Here is a 27,535-nt window from a genome sequence, read left to right as displayed (position 1 = left end):
CCTTAACTTTTCATTTTGACACCTCACCTCTATATCTGTCAATCTTTACACACACACACACACACACACACACACACACACACACACACACACACACACACACACACACACATATATATATATATATATATATATATATATATATATATATATATATATATATATATATATATATATATATTTATCAACCATTTTGAGTCCAGTGCCGAAGAAAGGCCTCTCTCACACCTTTCCACGACTCGCACGACTAAGGCAACCCGTGCCACGTCACTCTTGAAAATTTCTCTGCCTCGTCTTTCCACCCTCTGTCTGGTCTCCCTCTTTCACGTTTCCTGTCTCACAGCTTCAGCTCAGTAACACACTTGCTCCATCGCTCATTATTCCTTTGCGTTAACTTACCAGCCCGATGCCACTTCCTTTCCTTTACCTCCACTATCTCACCCAACTTGCTCTCCTTCTGTCTTTTAGCGTTATTCCCATCAGCGACCCCTACATTCTTCTCTGTGTAATCCTTAGTTTTGTCTTCATTGTCTTGTAAACCTTCCGTTTCAAACATAAAGGTAGGGATACTGTCGTGGTCTTCTTATACTTACCAAACACACACACACACACACACACACAGACACACACACACACACACACACACAGAGAGAGAGAGAGAGAGAGAGAGAGAGAGAGAGAGAGAGAGAGAGAGAGAGAGAGAGAGAGAGAGAGAGAGAGAGAGAGAGAGAGAGAGAGAGAGAAAAAGGAAGGAAAGAGATAAAGAAAAAAGAAAAGAAAAGAGGAAAGCAAATGAAAAAAAGACATAAAGGAAAAAGAGAAGGAGTCATAGAATGAGAGAAAAGAAAACGATAAAAAGAAAAAAGACAAATTTAGAGAGAAAGAAAGAAGTAGATAAACAGAAAAATATAGAAAGAAAGAAAGAAATAAAAAAGAAATATGAAAAAAGAGAAATAAACAAACAAACAAACAAATACACACACGAGGAAACCAACGAAAAAGAAATATAGATAGCGAGAGAAAAGGCTTCCAATGAAGGAGGACATGATCATAAGAGACGTGTCTGTACCTGTACGAGTATAAAGACCCAAAGAGCGACTGGAAGAGGGTCTTGGCGGCGGCCGTCGCGTCGGTCTATATAGAGAGAGATCAGTTTGAGGCTGACGGATCAGTCCCACTTGGGATGATGACGATGGATATAATAACGGGAAGGGGTTGGGGGGGGGGACACCTTGCTAGGACAGGAGCTTCTGGCTAATGAAGACAGCAGAGGAGGAGGAGGAAGAGGAGGAGGAAGAGGAGGAGAAGGAGGAGAAGGAAGAGGAGGAGAAGGAAGAGGAGGAGGAGGAGGGGGAGGAGGAGGAAGTCCTCCTCTGTGGCTAAGGCGATGCGAAGTCAATGGCGGGAGGGCATTTGCAGGATAAAAGCAATTGCGAAATGTGGCTGCAGGAGAGAACGGTGACCTGGACCACAGGAAGGTCTTCCTTCTTTAGACTTCGTCTTCCTTCTTCTTCCATCTTCGTCTTCCTTCTTCTTCCTCATCTTCCTTCTTCTCCCTCCAGCTTCGTCCTCTCCACCATCTTCTTCTTCTTCTTCCTGTTTTCTTCTTGCTCTTCCTCCTTCTTCCTTTTCCTTCTTCATCCTCTTCTTTCCTCCTTCATCCTCTTTTCTTCTATTTCCTCCTCCTCCTCCTCCTGTTCTTCCCCATTGTTTCTTTTTTCTTCATCCTCCTCTTTCCTTCTCTCTATTCTTCCTTCCCTCTTTATTCCTCCACTTTCTTTTTCTTTCTTCCTCCTTTTCCTCTCTTTATTCCTCCTTCTTTTTCCTCTTTCGTTCTTCCTCCTCAAACGTAGGTAGAAACAACTTCTTTAACCGCGTAGTCGAGGCGATAAATTGTAGCTTGACAAACAACTTATTTAATGTCTGCTAATTGTCCGTTTTGTTTGTGTATTTACCTGTGCGTGTGTTTGTTACTTCGTTGTGTGTTCATTTAATTTCTGTGTTTGATATCTATGTACCACAATGTCTCCTCCTGGTAGGGATTGTTATTGTAATTAATCTAATGGTTTAATATAATTCGTTGTAATACACTGTAATTCACTATAAAATTTAATCTATTTGTAATCTTTTCGTAATGTATTTTCAATCTATTTGTGATCTATTTGTAGTCATTGTAATCTGTTGTAATGCACTGAAACCCACTGTGGCCCTTAATCCACCGCAATCTACTTAAATCCATTATAATCTATTGCGATCTATTGGTTAACTTTTATGTCATCTGTATTTTCTTCAATGTTTTATTTTTATTTTATTCCTTCCTTTTCTGTCTTTTACGTCTTGTTTTTCTTTGCCTTCATCTTTATCATATCCACCTAATTCACTTTCCTCATTTTCCTTCTCTTTCTTTCTCTAAGAAATGAGTCTGAGTTTCTACCTTCCCGTGGCTTCTGAAAATCAGCGCCTGCAAATCATCCTTATTTATGATCGCTGAATGTAGATTTTGAAAATCTCTCGGACTTGTAAAGCCTTTTGGCCTCCTGCATGCCATTAAGGCAAGGAGGTCAGGGAACAAGGCTTCACGCCAACAAAGTAATCAACTTTACTGAGACGGTTTTACAGATTTTCATTCTCGTTTCAGCTCGAGAGAGGTTTCAGTGATCACGATGGGAAAAAGAAAAAAGCGGGGCTTTTGATTTATAATGAGGACTGACGGGGGGAAGGTAAAAAATGGTGATGGAGGTGATGATTGTGATAATGGTGGTGATGGTGATGACGGTGGTGGTGATGATGATGGTGATGATGGTAGTGATGGTGATGACGGTAGTGATGATGATGATGATGATGATGATGATGATGATGATGATGATGATGATGATGATGATGATGATGATAATTATGATGACGGTGTGGGTGGTGGTGATGATAATTATTATGACGGTGGTGATGATAATGATGACGGTGGCGATGATGATGATGATGACGGTGGTGATGATGATGATGATGTTGATGATGATGACGGTGATGATGATGATGATGATGATGTTGATGATGACGGTGATAATGATGATGATGATGATGATGATGATGATGATGATGATGATGATGATGATGATGATGATGATGATGACGGTGGTGGTGATGATATGATTTTGATGATGATGATGATGATGATGATGATGATGATGATGATGATGATGATGATGATGATGACGGTGATGATAATGATGACGGTGGTGGTGATGATAATGATAATGACGGTGTTGATGACAATGATGACGGTTTTGGTGACGATAATGATGATGGTGGTAATGATAATGATGATGACGGTGGTGATGATGATGATGATGATGACGATGATGGAGATAATGATGATGACGGTGGTGAAGATAACGATGATGGCGGTGGTGGTGATGATGATGACGGTGGTGATGATAATGATGACGACGGTGGTGGTGATGATAATGATGACGGTGGGGATGATGATAACGATAATGACGGTGGTGGTGATAATGATAATAACGGTGGTGATGATGATGATGATGATGATGATGATGATGATGATGATGATGATGATGATGATGATGATGATGATGATGATGATGATGATGATGATGATGATGATGACGGTGGTGCTCATGATAATGATGATGACGGTGGTGGTAATGATAATGATGATGACGGTGGTGATGATGATGATGACGGTGGTGATGATGATGATGGTGATGACGATGATGACGGTGGTGTTGATGATGATAATTATGATGACGGTGGTGGTGGTGATGATGATAATTATGATGACGGTGGTGGTGGTGGTGATGATAATTATGATGACGGTGGTGGTGATGATGACGGTGGTGATGATAATGATGACGGTGATGATGATGATGATAATAATGATGACGACGGTGGTGGTGATGATAATGATGATGACGGTGATGATAATGATGACGGTGGTGGTGATGATGATGATGATGATGATGATGATGATGATGATGATGATGATGATGATGATGATGATGATGATGATTATGATGATGGTGTTGATGATGATGATGATGATGATGATGATGATGATGATGATGATGATGATGATGATGATGATGATGATGATGACGTTGGTGTTGATGATAATGATGATGACAGTGGTGGTGGTGATTATGATAATTATGATGACGGTGGTGGTGGTGGCGATGATGATGATGATGATGATGATGATGATGGACATGTTGGTGGTGATGATGATGACGGTGGTGGTGATGATGATGATGATGATGATGACGGTGGTGGTGATGATAATGACGATGACGGTGGTGATGGTGATGGTGATGGTAGTGATAATGATGATGACGTTTGCGGTGATAATGATGATGATGACGTTTGTGGTGATAATGATGATGATGACGTTTGTGGTGATAATGATGATGATGACGTTTGTGGTGATAATGATGATGACGTTTGTGGTGATAATGATGATGATGACGTTTGTGGTGATAATGATGATGACGTTTGTGGTGATAATGATGATGATGACGTTTGTGGTGATAATGATGATGATGATGATGTTAATGTTGATGATGTTGATGACGATGATGATGATGATGATGATGATGATGATGACGGTGATGACGGTGATGGTGATGATGATGATGATGATGGTGATGGTGATGACTCTGGTGGTGATGATAATGATGACCGTGGTGGTTGATGATAATTATAATGATGGATGATGGTGATGATGATGATGATGATGAATCTGGTGGTGATAATAATGATGACGGTGATGATGATAATGATGACGGTGATGATGATAATGATGACGACGGTGATGATGATGATGATAATCATGACGGTGATGATGATGATGATGATGATGATGATGATGATGATGATGATGATGATGATGATGATGATGATGATGATGATGATGATGATGATGATGATGATGATGATGATGATTGCAATAATAACGATAGTAATCATGCTCATGAAAAAAACTTAGGCAGAATAGGACAAGAATGGAGCAAACTAGAATAACATAGAATGAGATTCTATGATATATTTAGCCGAGGAACGAATTAAGAATAAAAGGACTCGACATAAAAAAAAAATTCATGGACCTTCGATTGAATAAAATCGCTTGGCCTAAGGCTAAATAGATAAACAAACAAATAAATAGATATATAAATAAGTAAGATAAATAGATCAATTTCGTTACTGGATCAAACAGGTTGACAAGGGGATTCCCCCTTAAACGTTTGCTGTGCCGAGTGATAGGCGATTTCATTCAGCTGAAGGAAAGGTCTTAAATCGCAGGGTTCTTAGGTCCTGTTCACACTAACGGTTTCAACCGTGCGGTTCAGTTGCATTATAAGTCACTGGAGGTGTTCACACACAACCGCGCATATATATATATTTTTTATTATTATTGTTACCGCGTGGTTCAAAGTGCTAGCCTGAACAGAACCTTAGAGCGAGGTTCTATTTGGTTGTGGTCTAGATCTCATCTTCTTAGCGAGGTTCTATTTGGTTGTGGTCTAGATCTCATCTTCTTAGGATAGTCTGAAGTTTGTAGTTATAAAATCTATACTCTTCACCACGTTATGTATGAGTAATGAATCACTTTCAATAGCATCATTCTGCACAAAAAAAAAGTATCAGGAGTTTGCCATAACAAACACAATAAGGTCATTACGAATGAACGAATTGGTTCGTAAGTCCCCATAAGACCTCTTTTCGGTCAGGTTCTTTTTCTCCTCGTCTGATTTCTCCTTTTCTTTGTATTCCTCCTTCTACCTCCTTTCCTCCTCCTACACCTCCTATTCCTTTTCCTTTCCCAAAATCACCCTCCTACCCTCCTCCTCCTCCTTCTCTTCCTCCTCCTCCTCTTCCCCTTGGACTTGTGTAAGTTCTTCATTAGTTCTCATGACCTTATCATCTTCCGTTACTTCCGATCATTAGGTCGGATATTACATTTATCCTTCTTGCATAACCACCCTTGCTGCTTTGATCTCGTCTCATCTTCGATCTTCTGAGTTCTGCGCCAGCCCATCACCCCCCACCCTAATCTATCCCCCCATTCCCCCACCGTACCATATCTAACATGATTATAATTTAACTTGTTAACCTGGTCTGACACCTGATATAACCTTCCTGGAACCGTGAGCTGGTTTCCGGTGTTCTGTGACCTTAGAGTGGGAAACCTCATTAACACTAACACTTTATCGTGTCGACTCAGACGTGACCTTGTTTTTAGTCCCATGTTCCAGCCGGAGTTGAGAAAAAGATTACCTGATGGTGTCCAGAGCATGATCCTAAAGATTATGATACTACAAGGTGTCTTCCTCCAGAAATATACAGTGGTCTGAATGTCTTGTTACCCCTACCAATAGAGGTACAAGTATTACAGTAATACAAAATACATGTCCTGGATTCAGTTGATTTACTCTAAGAACAATAGAACAAAATAAGAACACTGGAATAAAATGTTCCCATCGCGGCATTGTCATCTTTGGAGGAGCTGGTTTGACGAATCTTTCAGTGACGTCATGTCGCAATGTCCCCGCGCTCATATGCCCATACAGTTACGAGCAGCCTGAATCCAGGACATGTCTTTTGTATTACTGTAATACTTGTACCTCTATTGGTAGGGGTAACAAGACATTCGGACCATCCTGTACATTGCCACATGTTTCGTAATTCTGTCAAGTCCACTGGTCCGTGTTATCAGTTGTGTCTGAAAAATAATAGTTATCAGTTTGAAAAAAAAAAGAGTACTTATCCTTCGTGTAGTCCCCCCTACGTGTTCACAAATGTTCCAACTGATGACCATCTTTTTTCATACATAGCGGATAATGTAGACCAATAGATCTGACAACCTTATGGTTGCGTGTCTTGGCTCGTTAAGGGTGAAGAAGCACTTTGGTATATATAGACAAGTAAATATATTCTTCTAGTGATTCAGTTCTTCTACTGATTCCATTTTTTTTATTCATTCGTTTTCGAACGTTGCTGTGATCCCGTGTCCTAGGTCACGTAACCTTGACCTCCTCTTTGACCTCCTTTTCCTCCTCTTCCATCTCTACCAATGGAACTCGATGACCTCGTCGTGCAAAAAAAAAAAAAAAAAAAAAAAAACAAAAAAAAAAAAAAAAAAACAAAAAAAAAAAAAAAAAAAAAAAAAAAAAAAAAAAAAAAAAAGGAGAGGGGGGCGTCAGAAAGAAATGACGTCGGCTTCGTCTTTGGATTTTAGGAAATCCTTCAAATTGGTCACATAAATCCTGCACTCATGAGGATCACGTCAACAGACCGTGAACCCATTTTGCCCGGTTCTGCCTCATCAGCTGAATAGAATTGCTTGGAGTGAACCAGAACAAATTCTAATAATGAAATGTGATTATTTTATTCTTTCACTATGGTGGCACGTTCTACGGATTTACTCACAGTGGCTTCACTTTTTTTTTTTTTTTTTGAGGTCTCAATCTACGAAATCACAATTCAAGATGCGGTCCATTTTTAGTCTATTTTTTATTATCGATTTATGTCGTTATCTAGAAGAAATTGGATTCTAATGCAGCGTGCACGCAAACACATACACACATACACACACACGCACATACACACACACACATTAGTATAAATCACCAGACAGATGTTATTTTCTTTTTTGAATTTTGAATACAAATTCAGCTTGTCAAGGGAAAAAAAGAGGATTAGTTCAGTTAATCTCATCAACAAAGTGACGTACGGAGGTCTCAATTGTTTTGTCCTAAACTCTCTTCAGCCGAACTAAATCGTCTGTCATTGGCCAGAAAAAATAATATGGTCACCGTGAGGAACCTGTCAAAGCGTTGATATTAACAAATGACAGTATTGCTTTAGCCAAATTTTCTCACTGGTAAATGAAATAATTTGATGGCAGCCAGAGATAAAAGACACAATAATTTTTATTATTATTTGTGAAGTGTAGTAACTTCTTTCTGAAAACCCGAGGCAAGAGAAACGAGTCAACAAGGGGCTACAGAAGCATGACTCTGCATGTCGGGACATTCAAACAATGGTCACCCCCTCAGGGTTGTGTCACTTCTACTCGGAATGCAACTTGGTTACACAAGCATCTTTTGTTTCCTTTTTTGAGTGAACCAACAGAGACAACAAAAGCCATTACTGAAGGACGGGCCTAAGCGAGCATCATATACTCTTGTGATGAAGAATGTCTTCAATGCTCCCCTTGTTGAACCTAAGAGATTGAAGGCTAATTCTTCAAGACTTAGCCTAGATGTACATACTTTAAGAATGAATTCTCTAAAATCATGGATAATAAATAAATGAATAAAAATAAATGAATAAACAAAAATAAATAAATAAATAAGTAAATAAGATTAAATGAATAAAATAAATAAACAAATAAATAAATAAATAAATAAAAGAAAAAAATATTGGGAGACTATTTGTAGGACCACATATCAGCGAATTACTTTGAGATAAAATTTTGGTGAAAAACTGAGATAAAAAAAAATCATGTCTGTCATTTAAGAGCGTTTAGAAGGGTTTTCTGGGAAATCTTATAAATCTCTGGGGTGCAATAAGTGATTTTTTTTTCCTTTACCGGTACACATCAAATTTCCTGGAAAATCTTGAAGTAGTCAGCGATGCGCTGAGCTAAGGATTTCACCAGAACATTTTGGACATGGTGAAAGGTCTCGTTCATCCAAGCAAGCAAGATAAATCGTGATATGTTGAGCCCTTAGACAACGAAAACAACGGAAGCTCACTCAGCTGATTAAATTCCCCTGACGAAAATTTAATGACAATTTTGAGTGCAGCAACGAAAGGGTAAAACGTTTCAATATACTTTGATACTTCGTTCGCATAATTTTCTAGACAGTGACAATCAATTTCCTTCACATGAAAGGTGACCATCAGGCTGAAGAATACTTTGATCGATCCACACGCATGCAGGCCTTACATAAGAATGTAAGAATAAAGGAGACTGCAAGAGACCATAAGGCCTACACTAGACAGTTTCATGTCCATTACCACCTGTCATCCCCAACCATAAAGTTGTCTAACCGTTTATTAAAACAACCGATAGTTTCAGCCCTCACTAGATGTTTACTAAGTCTATTCCATCCGTTAACTACTCTATTAGTAAATCAATTCAATGCTTATTTCCTTCTTAAATCTAAAATTGTCTAATTTCATTCCATAACTATGGGTCCTGCCACATTGTCTTAATATGATAACCTTGTTTAGGTCACCTTTGTTAAAGCCTTTGATCCATTTGAACACCTCTATTAGATCACCCACCACTCTGCACCTTTCCAGAGAGAGTAAGTTGAAGTGTCTAAGCCTGTTCTCGTAAGGTAAATTTCTGAGGCCTTCTTCTATAAAATAAAGTAACTATCTTAACGAGTTTTTGATGAATAATACGAGCTTCAGCCATCCGGCCGACAACCGATTAAATAGGAAGATGCCCTCGATAGGAACTGGATCCGTGAGGTATGCCACTGGGCTCAGGATCGGGACATAATGAAAGAGGCAAGAGGCAGGAGAAGATCAAAGAAACGTCGACGACTTGTCAACGAGATTACTTCGTGAGGCTTCGAACTCCTTCACCCTTTGACCAGATGGTTTTATTCACCTGAGGGGGAAAGGTTTAGGACAAAGTTGAGGCTTTCATGAGTCGTGATCCCATTTGAATGAGATCAGATTATTTTTTTTTTTTTTTTTTTTTTTTTTTTTTTTTTTTTTTCTCTCTTGCGATGTGGACCAGAATCTCGTGTCAGTATCCTTTGAGTTTGTAAATCTTTGTATTTGTATTTCAGCCCTCAGTTGTGGTTAGATAAGTTAATTCATCTTAGGAAAAAAAAACGAACATCAAGAGAGTTAACCATTCCGCTGCGTTTTATGATTTCAGTAACTATTCCTGCTGTCGCCAGGTGATTTTAATCAGTCACCTGTGCAGTGAAAGTGCGAAATCTGACTTGATCAACCCCTTCGCTGCTCCTTACTACCTGTGCATACACTTTGGCAGCCAACAGGCAATTTAATCTCGATCAGAATTTTCACGAATATTTGCGAATTGTGCAGTAGTGCCGCCTGCTGTCAGTCGATTTCATTCATCTAAATAGAATTTTTTCGTGTTGTAAAATTATTATTTTCATTATCATTATTATTATCATTATCATTGATTATATTACTTTTTTTTTTTTTTTTTTTTTTTTTTTTTTTTTTTTTTTTTTTTTTTTTTTTTTTTTTTTTTTTTTTTTTTTAATTCCGAAAAGTAAGAGGTGTTGATGTGCTGGAACACCAATTTTGCTATCCTGTGTTCTCCTCTAAGTTGAAAAGAATCACAAGCTTCAGACCTGAACAGACTCTATTATCTATGCTTTCAGTCTAAATGACTTCATCCTTCCAGCAAATGGCTTGGTTTCCCCTCTGCTGAATAAAATCGCTTGGTGGGAGCCAAAACAAACGCCCAAATCGTGAATAGCATCGAAAGACTTGGTATATCATATGCCTGTGGAAAATGAAGAGTTCTGTGTTATGGTTCTGTCATAACTGAATCCAAACGACTTTATGCAGTTGATAAGTGTCCCAGGAGGAGCGAAGGGAGATTACAACACAGTGATAGGTTGGGAGTGGGGAGGGAGAAGAGGGGAGGGGAGAGGGGGAGGGAAGAGGGGGAGGAGGAGGAAGAAGGGAGGGGAGAGGGGGAGGAGAGAGGGGGAGGAGAGAGGGGGAGGAGGAGAAAAAAGGGACGGGAGAGGGGGAGGAGAGTGGGGGAGGGGGAGGAGAGAGGGGGAGGAAGAAGAAGGGAGGGGAGAGGGGGAGAAGAGAGGGGGAGGGGGAGGAGAGAGGGGGAGGAAGAAAAAGGGAGGGGAGAGGGGGAGGAGAGAGGGGGAGGGAGAAGAGGGGGAGAGGGGGAGGAGAGAGGGGAGGGGGAGGAGAGAGGGTGGAGGAAGAAGAAGGGAGGAGAGAGGGGGAGGAGAGAGGGGAGAGGGGGAGGAAGGAGATGGGAAGAGTTGTGAGGCCATACCGTGATGGGAAAGAAATCTTGTAAGAAGGAGGATGTACTCGAGGGAAGGCTTGACGCCTGGATATATTGATGGCGTCGAGTAAAGGAAGAAGGCGGGGGAAGAGGGAGGAGGAGGAGGAGGAGGAGGAGGAGGAGGAGGAGGAGGGAGAGGGATTGGGTGACGGTGAAGGAGAGGGTGAAAGTGAGAGTGATAATGAGAGTGAGAATGAGGCTGAGATAAATGCGTGGTGAAGGTGAGTGTGAGAGTAATGGTAAAAGTGAGGGTGAGAGTAAAGGTTAGAGGTGGATAATTGTGATCCCTGAGGGTGAGAGCGAGTGTGAGGGTAAGGTTAAGGGTGAAAATAAGAGCTGGAGTGAAGGAGGCGATGACAAATATGCGATCTCGTGGTAAGACATCTTTTGATACAACGGAGTTTCGCGCGCGCGCGGGTGTGTGTGTGTGTGTGTGTGTGTGTGTGTGTGTGTGTGTGTGTGTGTGTGTGTGTGTGTGTGTGTGTGTGTGTGTGTGTGTGTGTGTGTGTGTGTGTGTGTGTGTGTGTGTGTGTGTGTTTGTGCGTGTTCATGCAACTTTGGAAAAAGTAACTGAAAATCTGATGCAGAAGTGATTGCCTAGAAGGACCATGTCGTGAAGACTTGTTGTAGGTCGGGGGAGCAGGAGGAAAAAGGAAGTGGAAGGAGGAGGAGGGAGGAGGAGGGAAGAGAAGGGACGAGGAGAAAGAAAAAGAAAGGTGGAGGAGGAAGGAGAGAGGAGTAAGAAAAAGAAAGGAGGAGAAGTGAGGAGGAAGAAGGAGGGAGGAGAAAAGGAGAAGAAAAGGGGAAGGAGGAGAAAGGAGGAAAAAGAAGAAGGAGGAAGGAGATGGAGGAGGAGGAAAGAGATGGAGGAGAAAGAAGAGGAGGAGGAAGAGAAGGCGGAGGAAGAAGAAGAGGAGGAGGAAGAGAAGGAGGACGAGAAGGAGGGACACGTCGAGAAGGGAAGGAGATTGGAGGGGTCAGAGAGGAGGAGGAAGAGAAGGAGGAGAAATAAGAAGAGGAGGAGGAAGAGAAGGAAGACGAGAAGGAAGGACACGTCGAGAAGGGAAGGAGATTGGAGGGGTCAGAGAGGGGGAGGAGGAGGAGGAGGAGGAGGAGGAGGAGGAGGGGAGATAGTGAAGCATTAGTCGAGGCCTGACACCAGGAAAGAAAATCGGTTGGAAAACCGTTTCCCAGACGATTTTAAGGTTTAGTGGGATTGGGGTCTGTCAGTGGGGGACCTGCAGATAGCGCTGTAGATGCAGAACAAGACAGCGAATATTCACAACGTTTCGACGACGTCCTTCGTCATCCTCAGGGTAAAAAATCGAAGTCGGTTTTTTCGAGATTTGCCCCCAAGGTCTTTTAGTCTTTCGGTGCCTCTGGCTTCTTGAACAGGACAAAAGCGTTTTTTGGAATAAATTATTTAAAGTGTCTCAACAAATAGAAGAGCACTTGTTCTTTCAGTGACGAAGGTGGTTGGTATCTCAATGCTGGTTACAGACAGGAAATTCTACTCAGTTTAGGAACACCCTTCCGATTAGCTACTCTTAGCTGTTATTTCTCTTTTGTCTCTTCTAATTAGATACTGAGAAATATGAAAGAAAAGAAAATCGGTAAGAGAGAGGACGAGGGAACAAGAGATAGAAAGGAGACAAACATGAAATGAAAAAGTGAAAGAAAAAGGGAGATGAGAGAAGAGGAAAATGGAATCCCTTTTCACATAGGAGAGGGGAATAGGGATAAAGTATATAATGAGATGTTAAAAATGAGAGAAGCGTAAAGATAGGGAAGAAAGAATACGAAATACAATTAAAAAACTAGTATGAGAATAAATTACATAAGAATGCGAGTTGATATACATATCAATGCAATTGTCGCATAACAAGTGATGTATGCAGGTGCTTATTGTGGTAACTAACTTTTTTCTCATTCAGAGGTAAAAAGATAGGCGATGATAAATAAAAAAAAAACTAGATGAGATATATTAATTAGGACCTATGTTGCTTAATTAGTGAGACACGCAGGAGTCTATGGCTGCAACGCCAATTCATTTCTCTTAATTAAAGATTAAGAGCCCACGACCCACCAACCCTTCGTTTACTTTATTCTTGACTCAATTGTTTTAACCCTGAACATCCTTTAGGGTGCTCGAGGGCTCGATGACCGCCGTGGTAAAACAAAGAAGGAATGAAAAATATCCTCTCAGTAGAGTGATTTTTCCCCCTAATTTTTGTTAGCTTACCATTACTGTGTATTTCTCTGTACCACCACAGGCTTGAGTACTTTCAAGTCCTTAGCAACTATTTGGAAATTCATAGACCCCATAATAGAAACATACTCGTACATGTATAGCTATATACATGAGTGGGTAAGGATGGGAAGTGATGCTTGAAGGGAGAGTTAATGTACTTTATTCCCGTGTCCTGGCTGGACAGTCATGTACAAGAAACGAACAAGATTGGAAAAAGGAATTGTATATACGCCCGGAATTAGATGAGGTCGTTGCACATCCCCTGGCGCGTCCCTCCTCGTTTCGTGTACCCCAATCCAAAGTCCCCATCCTCTGCTCAGTTATTTACTCTCGTTTTTTGCCTGATACATCTTCGCGGTGTTGTGTCCTTCACTTAGGTCATCACCGCTTGATCCAAGCTTTCAACCTTCTTGTATTTTTCTGAGGTCAGTCAAGCAGACCATGTTCCAGTTTGAGAAATCCTTCCATCACATGTCGCTCTTGCACTGATGTCATCTGCGTCTCTCCGTTTTATCATTTTCCTCCATTACTTTAGGCACCATCTGTTTGTATGTTTTCTAGTGTACGCTTAATTGGATGTTCTATGTGTTCTAATACACGCCTAATTAAATGTTCCATGTGGTTTAATATCAGCCTGATTGTCATAGTCTTTCGTTAAAGCCTCATCTAGTCTCTCCATATTATGTACGTGAAAACCACAAACAAGGGATGCAATAAGCCACGTTGTTTTCACCAACTTCTCTTGTGACTTTTATTTTGACTAAATAAAACTGCTTAGCTTTTAGTCAATAAAAAAAATGCATACAAAATGAAGCATTGTTTGAGGACGCGCAAAATTCACTTGATTTCCTTTGACCAAGTTTCGTAATTAAATATTTTTTATCTATTGATTTGTCTATTGTCCTGACAATGAAAACATGCAATATCAGAACGATTGATCATTTGAATTTTTCGCCACTGATACAAAAAAATAAAAATAAAAAAATAAAAAAATAAAAAATTATTCAATTTACGAATAATGAAATTCCTACTGTGGTGTTTATCATGTGTTCCTTTCGTTTTGTCTATTTTCTTGTAATGTATAACTTCAATAAAATAGTTTAATTTGGGTTAAAAAGTATCACCCATCTCTTGATGTTCACTTCGCTTATTTTGTAAGAGACTGTTTTCAACAAATTACTAACCTACGAATCAACCCAGTGGTCATTTCATTATTTGCAGTTATACAAAATCAACTATAAATTGTACTGAAAAATCCCTAGTATGACAAAAAGATAACAGACAAACAGATAAACTGGTGTCGCTCGGACGTTACTATAACGCGTCAACAATATTTCATTTGTTTTATGTGACACCCGGTTAAGAAACAGTGATCTAATCAATACCATATCGAAACGTTGTTAGCGTTATCGGCAGCGTGCTGGTCTCGCATTCGCTTAGTCGTGGGCTCGAATATCGCACCTTTCTCCAAATCCCAGCAGTGACTATTACCTGCCCCAAGGGTCCAAGCGCATGGGACAAAGGTGACGGCTTCGGCCGCAGCTACAAGCCTCCTGGCGTAGGCTCCTCACCTTTACCTATAACAGACAGCTGGGGCAAGTGGCAGTCACATGTATCTGCTACACATCGATCTAAGGCTTATCGACACGAAGGTACAGTGTTAAGCCGAAAATGCCACGAGAGTCAAGTTGGCTGAGCGAGTTTCCACTTCTTACCGTTCTTTAAGAAAAAGACAAAGACAAAGAGGTCGCCAGCATACTCGGCAGTGTTAACCCGAAAATGCCACGAGAGTCAAATTGGCCGAACAAGAGTCTCCACTTCTTACCGCTCTTCAAGAAAAAGACAAAGATAAAGAGGTCGCCAGCGTACTCGGCAGTGTTAAACCGAAAATGCCACGAGAGTCAAATTGGCTGAACGAGTCTCCACTTCTTACCGCTCTTCAAGAAAAAGACAAAGACAAAGAGGTCACCAGCGTACTCCGGAAGGCCTCTGGCAACAGAAACCATGTCCTCTAACTTTCCAAAGTAGTTTTATTCGGCTTATTTTCTTTTTCCTGTTACTTCGAACTTTTTTTTTCCAAGACGTGTATGGTACAATTCTCATATTTTTTGTGTTAATTTCTTTTTCATTTTTTTGTCTTTTTTTCTTTTAATGTTTGATTTCATCTGTGTTGACGAATTGAAACTTATATTTATATCATCAGCTAAATGAACCGAGCAAGAATAAAGCAAAAATACAGAAATGACTTATTTTGATCCACTAGAAAGGCTAAGAAACTTGAGACAAAAAGAAATTTGGACCAATTGTTCTCACCTTCACTTGGGTAAAAATCGTCTAACGGTATATATATATATATATATATATATATATATATATATATAAATTATATATATATTAATTATATATATATATATATATATATATATATATATATATATATATATATTACACCACCTGGCCGAAAACCAAAACGAGATGAAAAAAAAAAGTTACGAACTATTCATTCAACCTCATTAGATAAGAAAATTTCAACAAGTTATCCTAAATTTAACAGTTTAACGCTCTAATTACGAAAACGTACCATACGTTTTCCATCTGGAGAAACGCCAGATGATCTAGTTTAGCTAAAGAGTACCTTATTCAAGACCTTGGCCAGTTTTCGTAGAGCCACGCCTAAAGTGAATAAAATGACCTGAACTTTATCACGACAGAAGCCATTCTGTACCTTCTATATCAGGGCTGTAAGGTTTGATTTAATTTGGAAGAGAAACGATTCCAAAAGAAGAAGAGAATAAGAACGGAACCAACGGAAATGTTAAAGACAGAAGATCGAAGAAGTTATAATAATGAATTCACAAAAAGAGTACAGGACAGGAGAGTTCAGGTCAATGACCTTGAAGGGCTTAAAATTGGGTTTATTGGCCGAATCTCCTCTCATTCTAAGGACCTGTCTACAACTTGTTTCAGCATTAGTTCTGTTTCTGATCGAGACAAGACACTCCAAGTCAGTAAACATAATTTTCGATTTTTTTTTTCTGGCTGAAATAAGACAATTACATGTCCCTAGAAAAGGTCCCTGGAAAAGGTCTGGATCGTTCAAAGCTCTCTTTCTACTGGTGTTCGCTCTCCTAGTTACATAAATCAAATTCCACTGTCCAAAAAAAAGATAGATACGTCTTTGAAAGATAGAGCTGCGTTATCATACTATTGGAACTTGTACCTTGAAATTTGTTTATTTATTATTCTAAGTCCCACAACAGAGTTTCATCTCAAAGTTGACCATTTTCTTTGGTTTATCTGTAAATGGAAGCAAAGTGCTTCTTTGTTTAGGTTGATGGAATCTATGTAGCCTCTTACGGTTCCATAGCAAGGGTCTGATCTTGTTACTCCCTACGATTCCTTTCAGAGGAATGGAAGGAGCGAGGCAAGAGAATGGAGCAAAGGGGATTTCGGACATAGAAGGAAACTTAGAAAGGCAATTTAGAGAAAACAAAATAATAATAATAATAAATAAATAAATAAATAAATAAATGAATATAAACAAATAAATAAATGAATAAAATAAATAAATAAATAATTATAAATAAATGAATAAAAATAAATAATAATAATATCAAAAGAAATATATTTAGGGTGAAATGGAAAATGGACAATGAAAAATACAGGACAAAAAATGACAATAAGAAGGGAGGAGTGTAGACAAGGAAGTAGAGAAGGACAAAGGGAGAAAAGATGAAAATAATAGAGAAAAATTATATAATATGATATGGGGAACATGGAGGGAAAAATGACCGAAAAGTAGAAAACGAGGGAAGCAGAAGCACACACAAAATGAAAAAAAAAAAAAAAAAAAGTCGCACAAAAAATATGAGGAAAGAAGAAAGGCTAGGGAACAAATGGTGCAGATGAAAAACTAGGGAAAGAAAAGGAAGTTGCAAAGAAAACGTAAACGAAAACAGGACTATAAAGAAGAAAAAAAAATTAAAGAAGAAAAAGAATTAAGGGAAGGAACGAAATGCGAATGAAAAGACGAATAAAGAAAGACATTGAGGAAATATGAGCGTAAATAATATAAGCAAAAAAAATAACAATAAAAACTAATAACTAAAAATAAACAAATAAATAAATAAAAGTGCAGGAAACTAAGAAGCAAAATAAAGGAAGGATGGAAAACGAGGAAACGGAAAGAAAGTGGGTTCAGTGGTCAGAACAAAACGAGGAGAAATGAACAAGAAAAAAGAAAGAAAGGTAGAAAAAATAGTAAAAATGGAACAGATGGAAATGCAAAGGAAACGAAAAGAAAAAAAAAATAGAAAAAAGGAAAGAAGTTTGATTAAAACTGAAAATATGTATATATTATAAAAAGAGGCAAAAAGAAGAATGAAAATATACGGTAAATGGGAGACAATAGAGAGTAATGGTAAAGAGCAGATGGAGGTATGAAAAGATGGAAATAAAGAGTAAAGTCTAGGAACTTAGATATAGTAAAGAGGGGCAAAAGGAATACAAATAAAGAGGAATTAAAAAAAGGAGAGAGGGATGCCAGGGTTAGAGAAGAGAGTGAGAGGTAGAGTAGAGGAAGTAGGACTAAAGAGAGCAGCGAGATAGTTGAAAGAGAGAAAGAAGCTGAGAGCAGAGGAACGAGATGTATAGGAAAAGAGAGAGAGAGAAGAGATGAGAAACGAGATGTATAGGAAAAGAGAGAAAAGAGAGACACAAGAAAATGCTTAGGAGCAGGAAAATGACAAGAAGAGAATGATAGTAAAATACCTAAAGACAGAGAACTGTTGAGGGAAGGGAAAGACAGGAATACTAAGAAAAGGAAAAATAAAATTATAAACTATTTTAGTGAAGGATTCGCTCTTGTGGAATAGTTAGGTTCCCGCCTCAAATATCGGAAGACTGGAGTCGATCCCCAAGAAATACTGGCTATCTTTATGGTTTCCCTGGCCCCCCTGAGCAAAGGCGGAAATTAGAGACGCTGCATACCAGTGCCACACTTCAATTTTTGTAACTAATCGATATGATTACACTTTTCAAACTCCATTCACAGCCACAGATATTCCAACGTTCGGCAATTCACATATACGACACATCATCCATACAACTTTACAAAACTAGATACGGGCACTGTGGTGAAGCACAGAGGCTGCATCGCTGAACGATGGATAGGTCGGTGGTCCTGCACCGGTCTCGCAAGTTCACGGGAATGAAGAGAGGAAGAGGAACCTAGCCAGGGAGCAAGGAAGAGTGATGAAGGTACGGAGGTAAGGAGGAAGATAAATGGAATGAAGACAATAAAAAGGAGAAGAGGTGAAGGAGTGAATGATAGAAGCAGGAAGGGGAAGGGACGTTGAGAAATAGAAAGTGAGGAGGAAGAGAGAGGGGGAACGCGAGAAAGAAGATAAATAGGTAAGGAAGATCTCCAAGAAAGGAATTTTGCCAAGGAAGCGAGATTATGGAGGGGTGAAGAAAGAGAGGAGGAAGAGATTGAGTACGAGGAGTCAGGAAGAGTGAGTATGGGGAGAAATAGAGAAAGAGAGAGAGAGAGAGAGAAAGAGAGAGAGAGAGAAAGAGAGAGAGAGAGAGAGAGAGAGAGAGAGAGAGAGAGAGAGAGAGAGAGAGAGAGAGAGAGAGAGAGAGAGAGAGAGAGAGAGAGAGAGAGAGAGAGAGAGTTGGGAGGAGTCAGAAAGAGAGACGATAAGAGAGGGAGAAAAAAAAAGAGAAGGAAAGAGAGAAAAAGGTCCATCGAGGGATTGAGTTTAATGATATATTCACTAAGGAGAAAGAAGAAAAGAAAATGGAGAAAAAGTGAAGTATGACAGAAGTAAAATAGATTGAAAGACTGAATGTAATGAATAATGAAAAAAAGACAACGAACGATATTGCCAGAAGGACTAGATGTAATAATTCATTTGATAAAGAAAAAAAGAAAAAAAAAAAGAACGGAATAGAAAAAAGTAAAAACATTTGGCCGATCCACTTGACGACAAATATGTATTTGCTCATCCATCAACGTCAAAAAAAAAAAAAAAAAGAGTTCACAAAGTGGATTGGTGTTGCTTTTCGTTCTGCCGAGGTCTTGTGCGCGTACAAGTGATGAATCTAGTGGTGTGCAGTTGTGGTGTAGCATCTACGTCACACGTGATGATAACTTACCATAGATAAATGGTGGTATTGATGATAAGATAATATGTAGTGGTGTCAATGATTTTATCAATATATTGATGATACCTTTCAGGCAACATTCATATATCGTAACACAAGTGGTTATATATGACCTTGATTTGAAATATGTCAGAACTGAACACCAGAATATTCTTAAGAGAAGACTGTCCCCATCGCGTCTCTAGTCTATATTTCTCTGGAGCACCTTTCCATCAACATCCAACTGATTTCTTCAACAATAAAAGACTCACCTCACTTAACCTTCCTGTCCAACCTTAACACTGTTTACCACACAATTGCACGGTCCATTGCCTTACATTTACAAAAATAATTTTGTAACATGTCCTAACCTAGTGTACGCCCCTATATGTATATACCCCGTTTTCTTCCATTTTCGTAAATCTCCCTCCCTGAGGATGACCAGTTTTGATCGAAAGACGTCTCGGAGAATAGAAGCGGGATGGTAGAGTGTGTTATAATTGTATGTGGTGACCATTTGTCAAAGTAAGTCCTCAACCACAACAATAATATTCACGGCATCCTTCCTTTGTTTCTCGACTAAATTTTTTCTTCACAAATATGATTATATCTACGAGCCCCCGACGGGCATACTTTGCAAAGAAAATTTTTCTCGTAATGACCGCAATACCATTAAATTGATAAACCAAAGAGACATAGACTTACCTGAATACCAAATATGAGCAGGAGATGGGCGGCAGCCATCGACGTAGCAAGGTTGGCAGTGAGGGTTGCTCGCTGGGTATGATCCGACTGGGTCACTTGCTTGGCTAAGGTCAGGACGAAGAGGGCGAGGGCCACAAGACCTCCCGTCCGGATGACCCAGACCCCTCCACGTCCACCACGCTCCGGGTCCCGACGCTCCCGTAAGGCGTCAAAGAAGGGGTCGACTTTCCGGCCCCAGAGGTCAAACCGGGCACCGGAGCCCATGGTCACAAATTCGATCTTCTCGCCCGACTTCGAGTCTGTCTTGGCATGTTTGGGAGACACAAGGTCAAGGCTTTTGTCGTCTTCGTGACGTTCTTTGTTTGTTTTGTGGGTGGAACTCGAAGGCGGTGCTGGTCTCTCGGTGGCTTCGGTATCTGCATTAGTCGAAGGGTCTCGAGCGAAGGTTTTGTTATGTAAGAAAGCAGAACTTCCCTTAGACCCTCCTTGTTCCCCGTTGGCTCGATAGCTTCGACGAGAGGAGGAGGAACCGACATTTGGTGAACCCCCATTTATTTGAGTGTCTTCTTTTTTGCCTTGGCTCTCTTTGGTCACCTCAACTTTCTCAATGGGTGAACTGTCTTCCTTTTTCGTCTCACTACCTGGATGCCATTCCCACTCAAGAAGGGCAGCCGGGCCCCACTTCTCATGCTGTCGTGGCCACTGGAAAGGCAGCGGAGGGATGAGATCCTCGTCAAACATAGGTGGGAGAGTAGAACTGACCCCCACGTCGAGGTGAGACGGAACTTTTTCAATAGGCGCGGAACTCCGGGATGAAGAAGAGGACGAGGAAGAGGAGGAGGAGGAGGAGGAGGAGGAGGAGGAGGAGGAGGAGGAGGAGGAGGAGGAAGAGGAGGAGGAGGGCGTTCCGGAGGCATCCTCACGTACATTGTTCAGCGAAGGTCTTGTTATCGAGGTAAGAAAAGAGGGCGGCGAAGGGGAAGTCCTGGGTGCAGACTCTGCGGGAGCCTTTTCCTTCGGGAAATACAACGAAGGAGAGACTTCGTTCTGCACTTTGCTTTCCTGCAGATACGCCCTCTCCTTCCTCCCAGCGGTTCTTGTATCTTCTTCGCTTTGATCCTCTGCCTTCACTAGCCTTTGTGGATAATCAGAATTTTGTGTATCTGACACGGCACCCAGTGTAATCCTGTCAAGGTTTTCATACTTCGTTGTGTTCGTGTCCTTGATGGCATCCCCCGTAATCACCTTAACATTATCCAATTGCGTCGGATTCTCCGCCTCATGAAGAATGTCGCCTCCACCGCGGCCTAACGAGCGAGGAACCCAGGTGTCATCGAACGGACGAGACTGCCGTTCGGGCCTTGTGCGGGGTGTTGGTGGCGGCGGGGGAGGCAGTGAGGGTGACCGGGATGGGCTCACTCCTTCGGCTGGAGGAGGAAGTGCGAGTGAAGCGAGTTCCTCCTGGAGTTCACGCTCCTCTTGTTGAGGAATCCGTTCTTGCTGTTGTTGGCTGTTCAGTATTTGGCTCTGTTGGCCTTCTTGTTGCTGCGGTACCTCTTGCTCTTTATGTAGTTCCTGTTGCAGCAGCTTCTGTTGTGGCTGTTGCTGCTGCCGCCAACGCTGCTGCTGCTTCTGCTGCTGCTCCGGCTGCTTGGGATGGATCGATGAAGCGCGTATGTCGGCAGGTTGGGGTGATGTAAACAATTTAGAAGCTTCAGGAAAAAGTGACGGGTCATCATGTACTTGTAGGGGTCTTGGTGAAGTTCCAAAGACAGGGTGTAGTGATAATGAAGGCTCGGGAACAGAAAAGACGTGTTCCCCTTCGTTGTCTTTCAAGACCTTGACCTTCGAGTCCCGTTGAGGAATAATACTGTTCTCTTCTCCTCGAGCGTCACTCGTCACTCTAGCGTCGCTTGTCACTTCAAGGTGGGGTGGCCTCTTCAAGCTCGCTGCGCTTAAGTTCATCTTTATAGACAAAATTTCGGGTTTTTCAGTCCCGGTGATGTCTTGTGATTGTAAGTGTAGCGGCGGTAGCAAGCCTGGGATTGTATTTTGTCTCTCGTTTTGTTTGCTTCCTTCTTCGAAAGTTATTTGTAATTCGGCCATCTCTCTCGTTGCGTTGGTTTCTCCCGTGGGCACCACCGCTTCCTTGTCTGATGTCCCCGCCCTTCCTTCCGTGGGGTCCCTACCCCCTTGTGCTGGGTCGTCACCCTTCCCGGCCACTTCTTCTGTTCCATCCATGTTTTCACCATCAACCTCTTCAGTTTTCGTCACACTAAAACCATTAAAAAACCCGGTTTGCGTCAGTTTGAACCTCCGGAATCTGTGCGTGGAGTTATCGTTTATGTCCAGAAACTTAACGCTGGTGTTCGACTCCGCCCCGAATGGAATTTCCACATTCACGTCCCGTTTGGCAATTGTTATTCCTTCTAAGTTGGAGAAATTCGGCGAGGTGAGGGTCGAGAAGGGAGGCAAGTCTGCGCCCTCTTTCCCATTCTGTTTCTCCTCAGTCGAAAACATTTCGCTATGATAATGATTCTTCATATAATTCTTCTCCTCTTCCAGTACTTGAGTATCTTTAGAGGGCTTGTACGGTGCACGGTCGCTCGAGTTCCTTTCAGTGCTCCATGGATCATACTTTTTAGTCTCCAAGGACGAATCAGGCTCAGACTTGGAAATGCGAGATAATGCGATTACAGGACCTCGATGAACTTTCCGGGGGAGACCAAGCGTTAGCGATTTCGAAGTTTGCTCCTGAGGGACCTCTGGTGCTGTGTGACCGGCCTCTTCCTCCTCCAGCCACTTCCCCGTTCCTTCCTCGGTCATCTCCTCCACTGTCACAGTTTCCGAAATGCCATCAGGAGGGATAGTACTCCAGGGACCGTCAGCATCAACGATAAAGGAAGATTGTTTGTGCCTTTCCCTTGTCTTTTGCTCACTTGATCCAGGAACCGGAGTATTTGGCCGAGTTAACTCCCATTTCATTGACGGCTTGTCTTTCTCGACGGACATGTCTTGACTCGTGGGAATATCATTGGTGCTGGAAACGGCATCACTCTTTTGAAAGGGAGTTGATGCCGATGAATAGGAAGAAGGGAACGTGAAGACATCTTGTACTGAAGAAGTACTGGATGAGGGAAAAGGAGGGGAACCGAATAAAATTTCTGTATTCAAGGTCTTCAGAGTTTTGGGAGGGGTCTTCAGAAAATCCATTGGATAGTTAGAACTGAGCGAAAATAGCCTCTCCTTATCTTCACGCTTTAGATTCATTCCTTCCAAAGATCCGAAAGCCACGGGTAAGTCCCCACCAGCGGTTAGGGATAAGTCACGGTCAAATATATTGAAATTATACGCCTTAGAATTAGTAGCTCTTCTGTCATCGAAGAAAAGGCTAGTCCGATGACCACCTAGAAGACTATCACTATCATAAATTTCATTATGAATGTAGTCGTTGGGGTCAGTGTCACTCAGATGGTCATAAATACCAACTGTCCACGAACTAGGAGAAAAATCGTTATTCCTGGGCTTCTTCTCGCTTTGATAAATCAGGCTGCTGGCAAGGGACCCTTCCGGTGAGTGATCTAATTCGGGCTCTGTGTCCTTCTTGTCTGCATGTAGTTCGAGTTCATTACGTTTCTTCTTCTCCTCTTCGTCGTTTGGCGTGGACGAAGAACGTGAGGTCTGCTCCTCTGGACTGTTATCTTTCATAATAGGCGCAGTCAAGTCTTGGTCATGAAAAGAATCAGTAATTTCATTTTTTGAAGAGGAAGGCTCTTGAGGAATCATAGACATCTCCATCTCAGGCGAGGAGGAGGAACCGCAATCTTTACAGAGTTCGTTACGATCTGGGTTTAACTTTTTTCTATTTTGCGCTTGCGCGCTGCTCTCATCATTATTAAAATGCAAGGAAGCGAGTTGTCCTGAATTCTCTTCTTTTTCTTTCGGAAATTTGAAAATATACTTTTCTTTATTCTCCAGACGCTCGTTTTCCATTACCGGGGTCTTTTCCAGTCCAGCGACCTGGTGGACTAGATTTTTTCCTTTCTTGTTACCCTTTCCTCCACCATCACTTTCTTCCGTTTCACGATCTCGAGGAACCTGTGTCTCGTCCGCCCTCATTCCTACACTCGAAGTCACTCCCACCACCTCTGAAAGTCGAAGTTCTTCCTCCTGGTCCAACGACAGCCAAGCTTCCGGAAGTATCAAAGCCGTGGAGGTGTTTGGGTCTTCGGTGCTGATTGCTGGTTGATTTCCTGCAGCAGCGACCTTTGTACTCTTCTCCGTCGAGGCTTCAGGGGATCCTTCGTCGTTTACCCTTTGATCTACCGTAGCGGTAATAAGGTCTGTATCAGGGGAAGGTGACGGTAGGTTTGGAGAACTTGTTTCAACAGTGGTCGGGGCTGATAAACCCGTCAGTCCCTTCTTTCTCTTCGAGGTTTGAACTTTGTATGCAGAAGACCTGTCCGGCTCCCCTTTATTTATATTTATACTGGAATGCCTTGCGACACCGGGAGGCGACGGCGTCACCTCCGGTGGTGTCTTCGTGATGGGGCTACGTGACGTCGTTCTGCCCGTGGCCCCCGTGAAGTGGCTATCAGTCAGCGCCTCCCCCATGATGCTCTTCGAAGTAATCTTGTCCCGGACCTCAAGTTTGTTTTCACTCCCGACATTCATCGGTGGTGTCGTTCGAAGGGCCTCTGAGGAGGAAGAGGGAAGGAAGGTGGAGGGTATGGAGGAAGACGACGGGGGAAGACTGGATGTTATGGAGGAAGACAATGGAGGAAGACTAGGAGACCTGTAGGAAGAAGACGGCGGGGGGAGTGTGGCTAGCGTAGAGGCGGTGGAATGGGGAGGCAAAGCTTGGGGTGGAGGAGAGGACATGGAGGCGGCTTTGGTGGTGATAGTGGTGAAGGCGCTGGTGGTGGTAGCGTCGGAGGTGGTTGTGGGTGGGATAGGGGTGGCGGTAACCTTAATACTGCTCGAGGAGGTGAAGCTGGTGCTCAAGAACTGAGTAGCTGCGGAACTACTGACGGGGACGACGCCGTTACCAGAGGCATTGTAGGAGGTAAGAACATCATTGAAGGTACTGATGAGTTGAGGACCTCTTGTCGTCGAGATAGAAGAGGACTCGATGAAGGCGGCGGCAGCGGAAGTCGCGGCGGCGGTGTTGGTGGTGGTTCCAGCGGTGGTGGTGGTAGTGGTGGCAACGGAATTGGTGGGAGTTGGTGCAGCTGTGTTGGTGCTGCCTGAGCTGCTTGCTGAGGTGGCAATACTGCTTGAGAGGAAACTATCTTGTTCAACTTTCCCACCTTCCAGGCTCAGTGGACCATCTCTTGGTGCTCTTTGCCTCAACGGAGAAGAGCTGAAGAAGTTTCCTTCCTGCCTCCAATCTGGAACAAGAAAGGGGAGACACTTGTCAGTCGAATTAACGTGAGGAAACGAACAAAAGTACACGAGTAGCCACGAAACTTTCAGCCTTTGTATTAGTTAAGCATAACCCATCAGCACAGTGACGCACCCTATCAAGCTTGTTCTGCCTCGGGAGAAGCGATTTTATGCAGCTAAAGATCACTGACATAGTCTACTTTTATCAGTCAAGTCATTCGTTACCACGGTCCTCTTTTGTAGGAGACACGCGGCCCCAAGGAAACCGGCCACGGTCAGAAGTTCAGCCCTCCATAAGTCACTTAGAGAAGATATTTTGTGTTGTTCTCTGGAAAGCTAATAATAATAAGTCTTTGTTATTTTCTGGTTCGTCTTTCTTTGCTTTTCAGTTATTGGACAGTATGCTATGGATGGATAGTTGCGCAGTTCTTATGAGCTGCTTATACACAGTGACGTGTGTGAGTGTGTGTGTGTGTGTGTGTGTGTGTGTGTGTGTGTGTGTGTGTGTGTGTGTGTGTGTGTGTGTGTGAGAGAGAGAGAGTGTGTGTGTGTGTGTGTGTGTGTGTGTGTGTGTGTGTGTGTGTGTGTGTGTGTGTGTGTGTGTGTGTGTGTGTGTGTGTGTGTGTCTGTTTGCGTGGCTGTGTGTGTGTGTCTGTTTGCGTGGCTGTGTATATATATGTGTGTGTGTGTGTGTGTGTGTGCATGTGTGTGTGCGTGTGTATAAATGCGCGCGTACTTTACTAAGGTCAGCATTTTCATTTTTGCTAGACTACAGAAAAAACATCTTAACTTAGCATACTTTATTCAATAGACAGAGTTAGGGAGGAAACTGTCCAGAATATGAATACTATTACGTTCTTCAGGAGCCGAAGGACAGAAAATGTTTGATTTTTCCTTTTGGAAAGTTAAAAAAAGAAAAAGAAAAAAAAATACCTTTTGTCAGTCTGTCTCACGAACACAAACACTTTAAGAAATCATTGCGTCTCCATCTTGTTCGTATTATTTTTTCTTTTGTTTTGTGTTCTACCAGATTCCATTGATCTACTGATCTACGAGGTAGATGGGCATTGCAATTATAGTCTTTGTTAAACTGAATTACTGAATTGAATTATAATTTTTTTGCATTGCCAGCCTTCAGGTCATTCAGCGATTTTCTACTTTTTTTTTAAATGAATTGGTTATATTTATAAGATTTTGTTTTCATTCATTTGAACGTATCCGTACAGTTTATTAAAGATAAAAATTTCGTAAACTACAGTAAAATTAACTTTCACAACACTCGTTCTCACACACATAATGGTAATTAAATATCATAAAACAGATCAACGTCTTTTAAAAACTTTAGCACATTATCAATAGAACTACTTACCCATATAATATCAGACAGTGATAGAGTTTTCGATCTGTTAGACCTCCCTTCTTATGAGAAACGGGGGGGGGGGGGAATTCCATTAAAATAAGGTTTACATTTAAAAATGTGTGTGTGTGTGTGTGTGTGTGTGTGTGTGTGTGTGTGTGCGTGTGTGTGTGTGTGTGTGTGTATTCACTTGGTCTTTGGATCACGTGTTGGACTCGTGATCGACAGCTATTTCCCTCCTGGAAGAGAGCTCAGAGCTCGTAGGTCCGATCTATGGGTAATGCTATGACCTTGCACACACACACACCCCCAACTCCCCGCCCACGAGAGTTGGAGTAACACCCCTCAGCGCTGCGATACTGATATTATTTCAGCCCCGGGCGAGGATCGAACCCGGACCTCCGTAGTGGCAAGCCAGAGCTCTAACCACAGCGCCATGTGTGTGTGTGTGTGTGTGTGTGTGTGTGTGTGTGTGTGTGTGTGTGTGTGTGTGTGTGTGTGTGTGTGTGTGTGTGTGTGTGTGTGTGTGTGTGTGGAGCAGAGAAGAACCTGCCTTTCTGCCTCATTTGTCATCAGATGTTTGTGGGTCAAGTGCGTATGACCTATACGCAGACGAGTGTTTTTGTCTAAGTTGAGGAAG

At 41.8% G+C, this 27,535-nt stretch overlaps 1 protein-coding gene across 3 annotated transcripts in view; it reads right to left on the bottom strand.

The window, feature by feature from the left end:
- Nucleotides 1-27,535, bottom strand: part of LOC143029593 (uncharacterized) — a 1,250,372-nt gene that overhangs the window by 452,202 nt on the left and 770,635 nt on the right. For all 3 annotated transcript variants that reach the window (XM_076192294.1, XM_076192296.1, XM_076192295.1), the window contains one exon: nucleotides 20,154-25,543. In XM_076192294.1, coding sequence (XP_076048409.1) covers nucleotides 20,154-25,543 — 5,390 coding nt within the window. The remainder of the gene's footprint in view (nucleotides 1-20,153; nucleotides 25,544-27,535) is intronic.

The sequence above is a fragment of the Oratosquilla oratoria genome, chromosome 11 (assembly GCF_046742065.1).
Source record: "Oratosquilla oratoria isolate Oo_2021 chromosome 11, ASM4674206v1, whole genome shotgun sequence".
Taxonomy (NCBI): domain Eukaryota; kingdom Metazoa; phylum Arthropoda; class Malacostraca; order Stomatopoda; family Squillidae; genus Oratosquilla; species Oratosquilla oratoria.
Note: the sequence above shows the minus strand (reverse complement) of the source record. Positions and strands in the feature narration are given on the sequence as shown.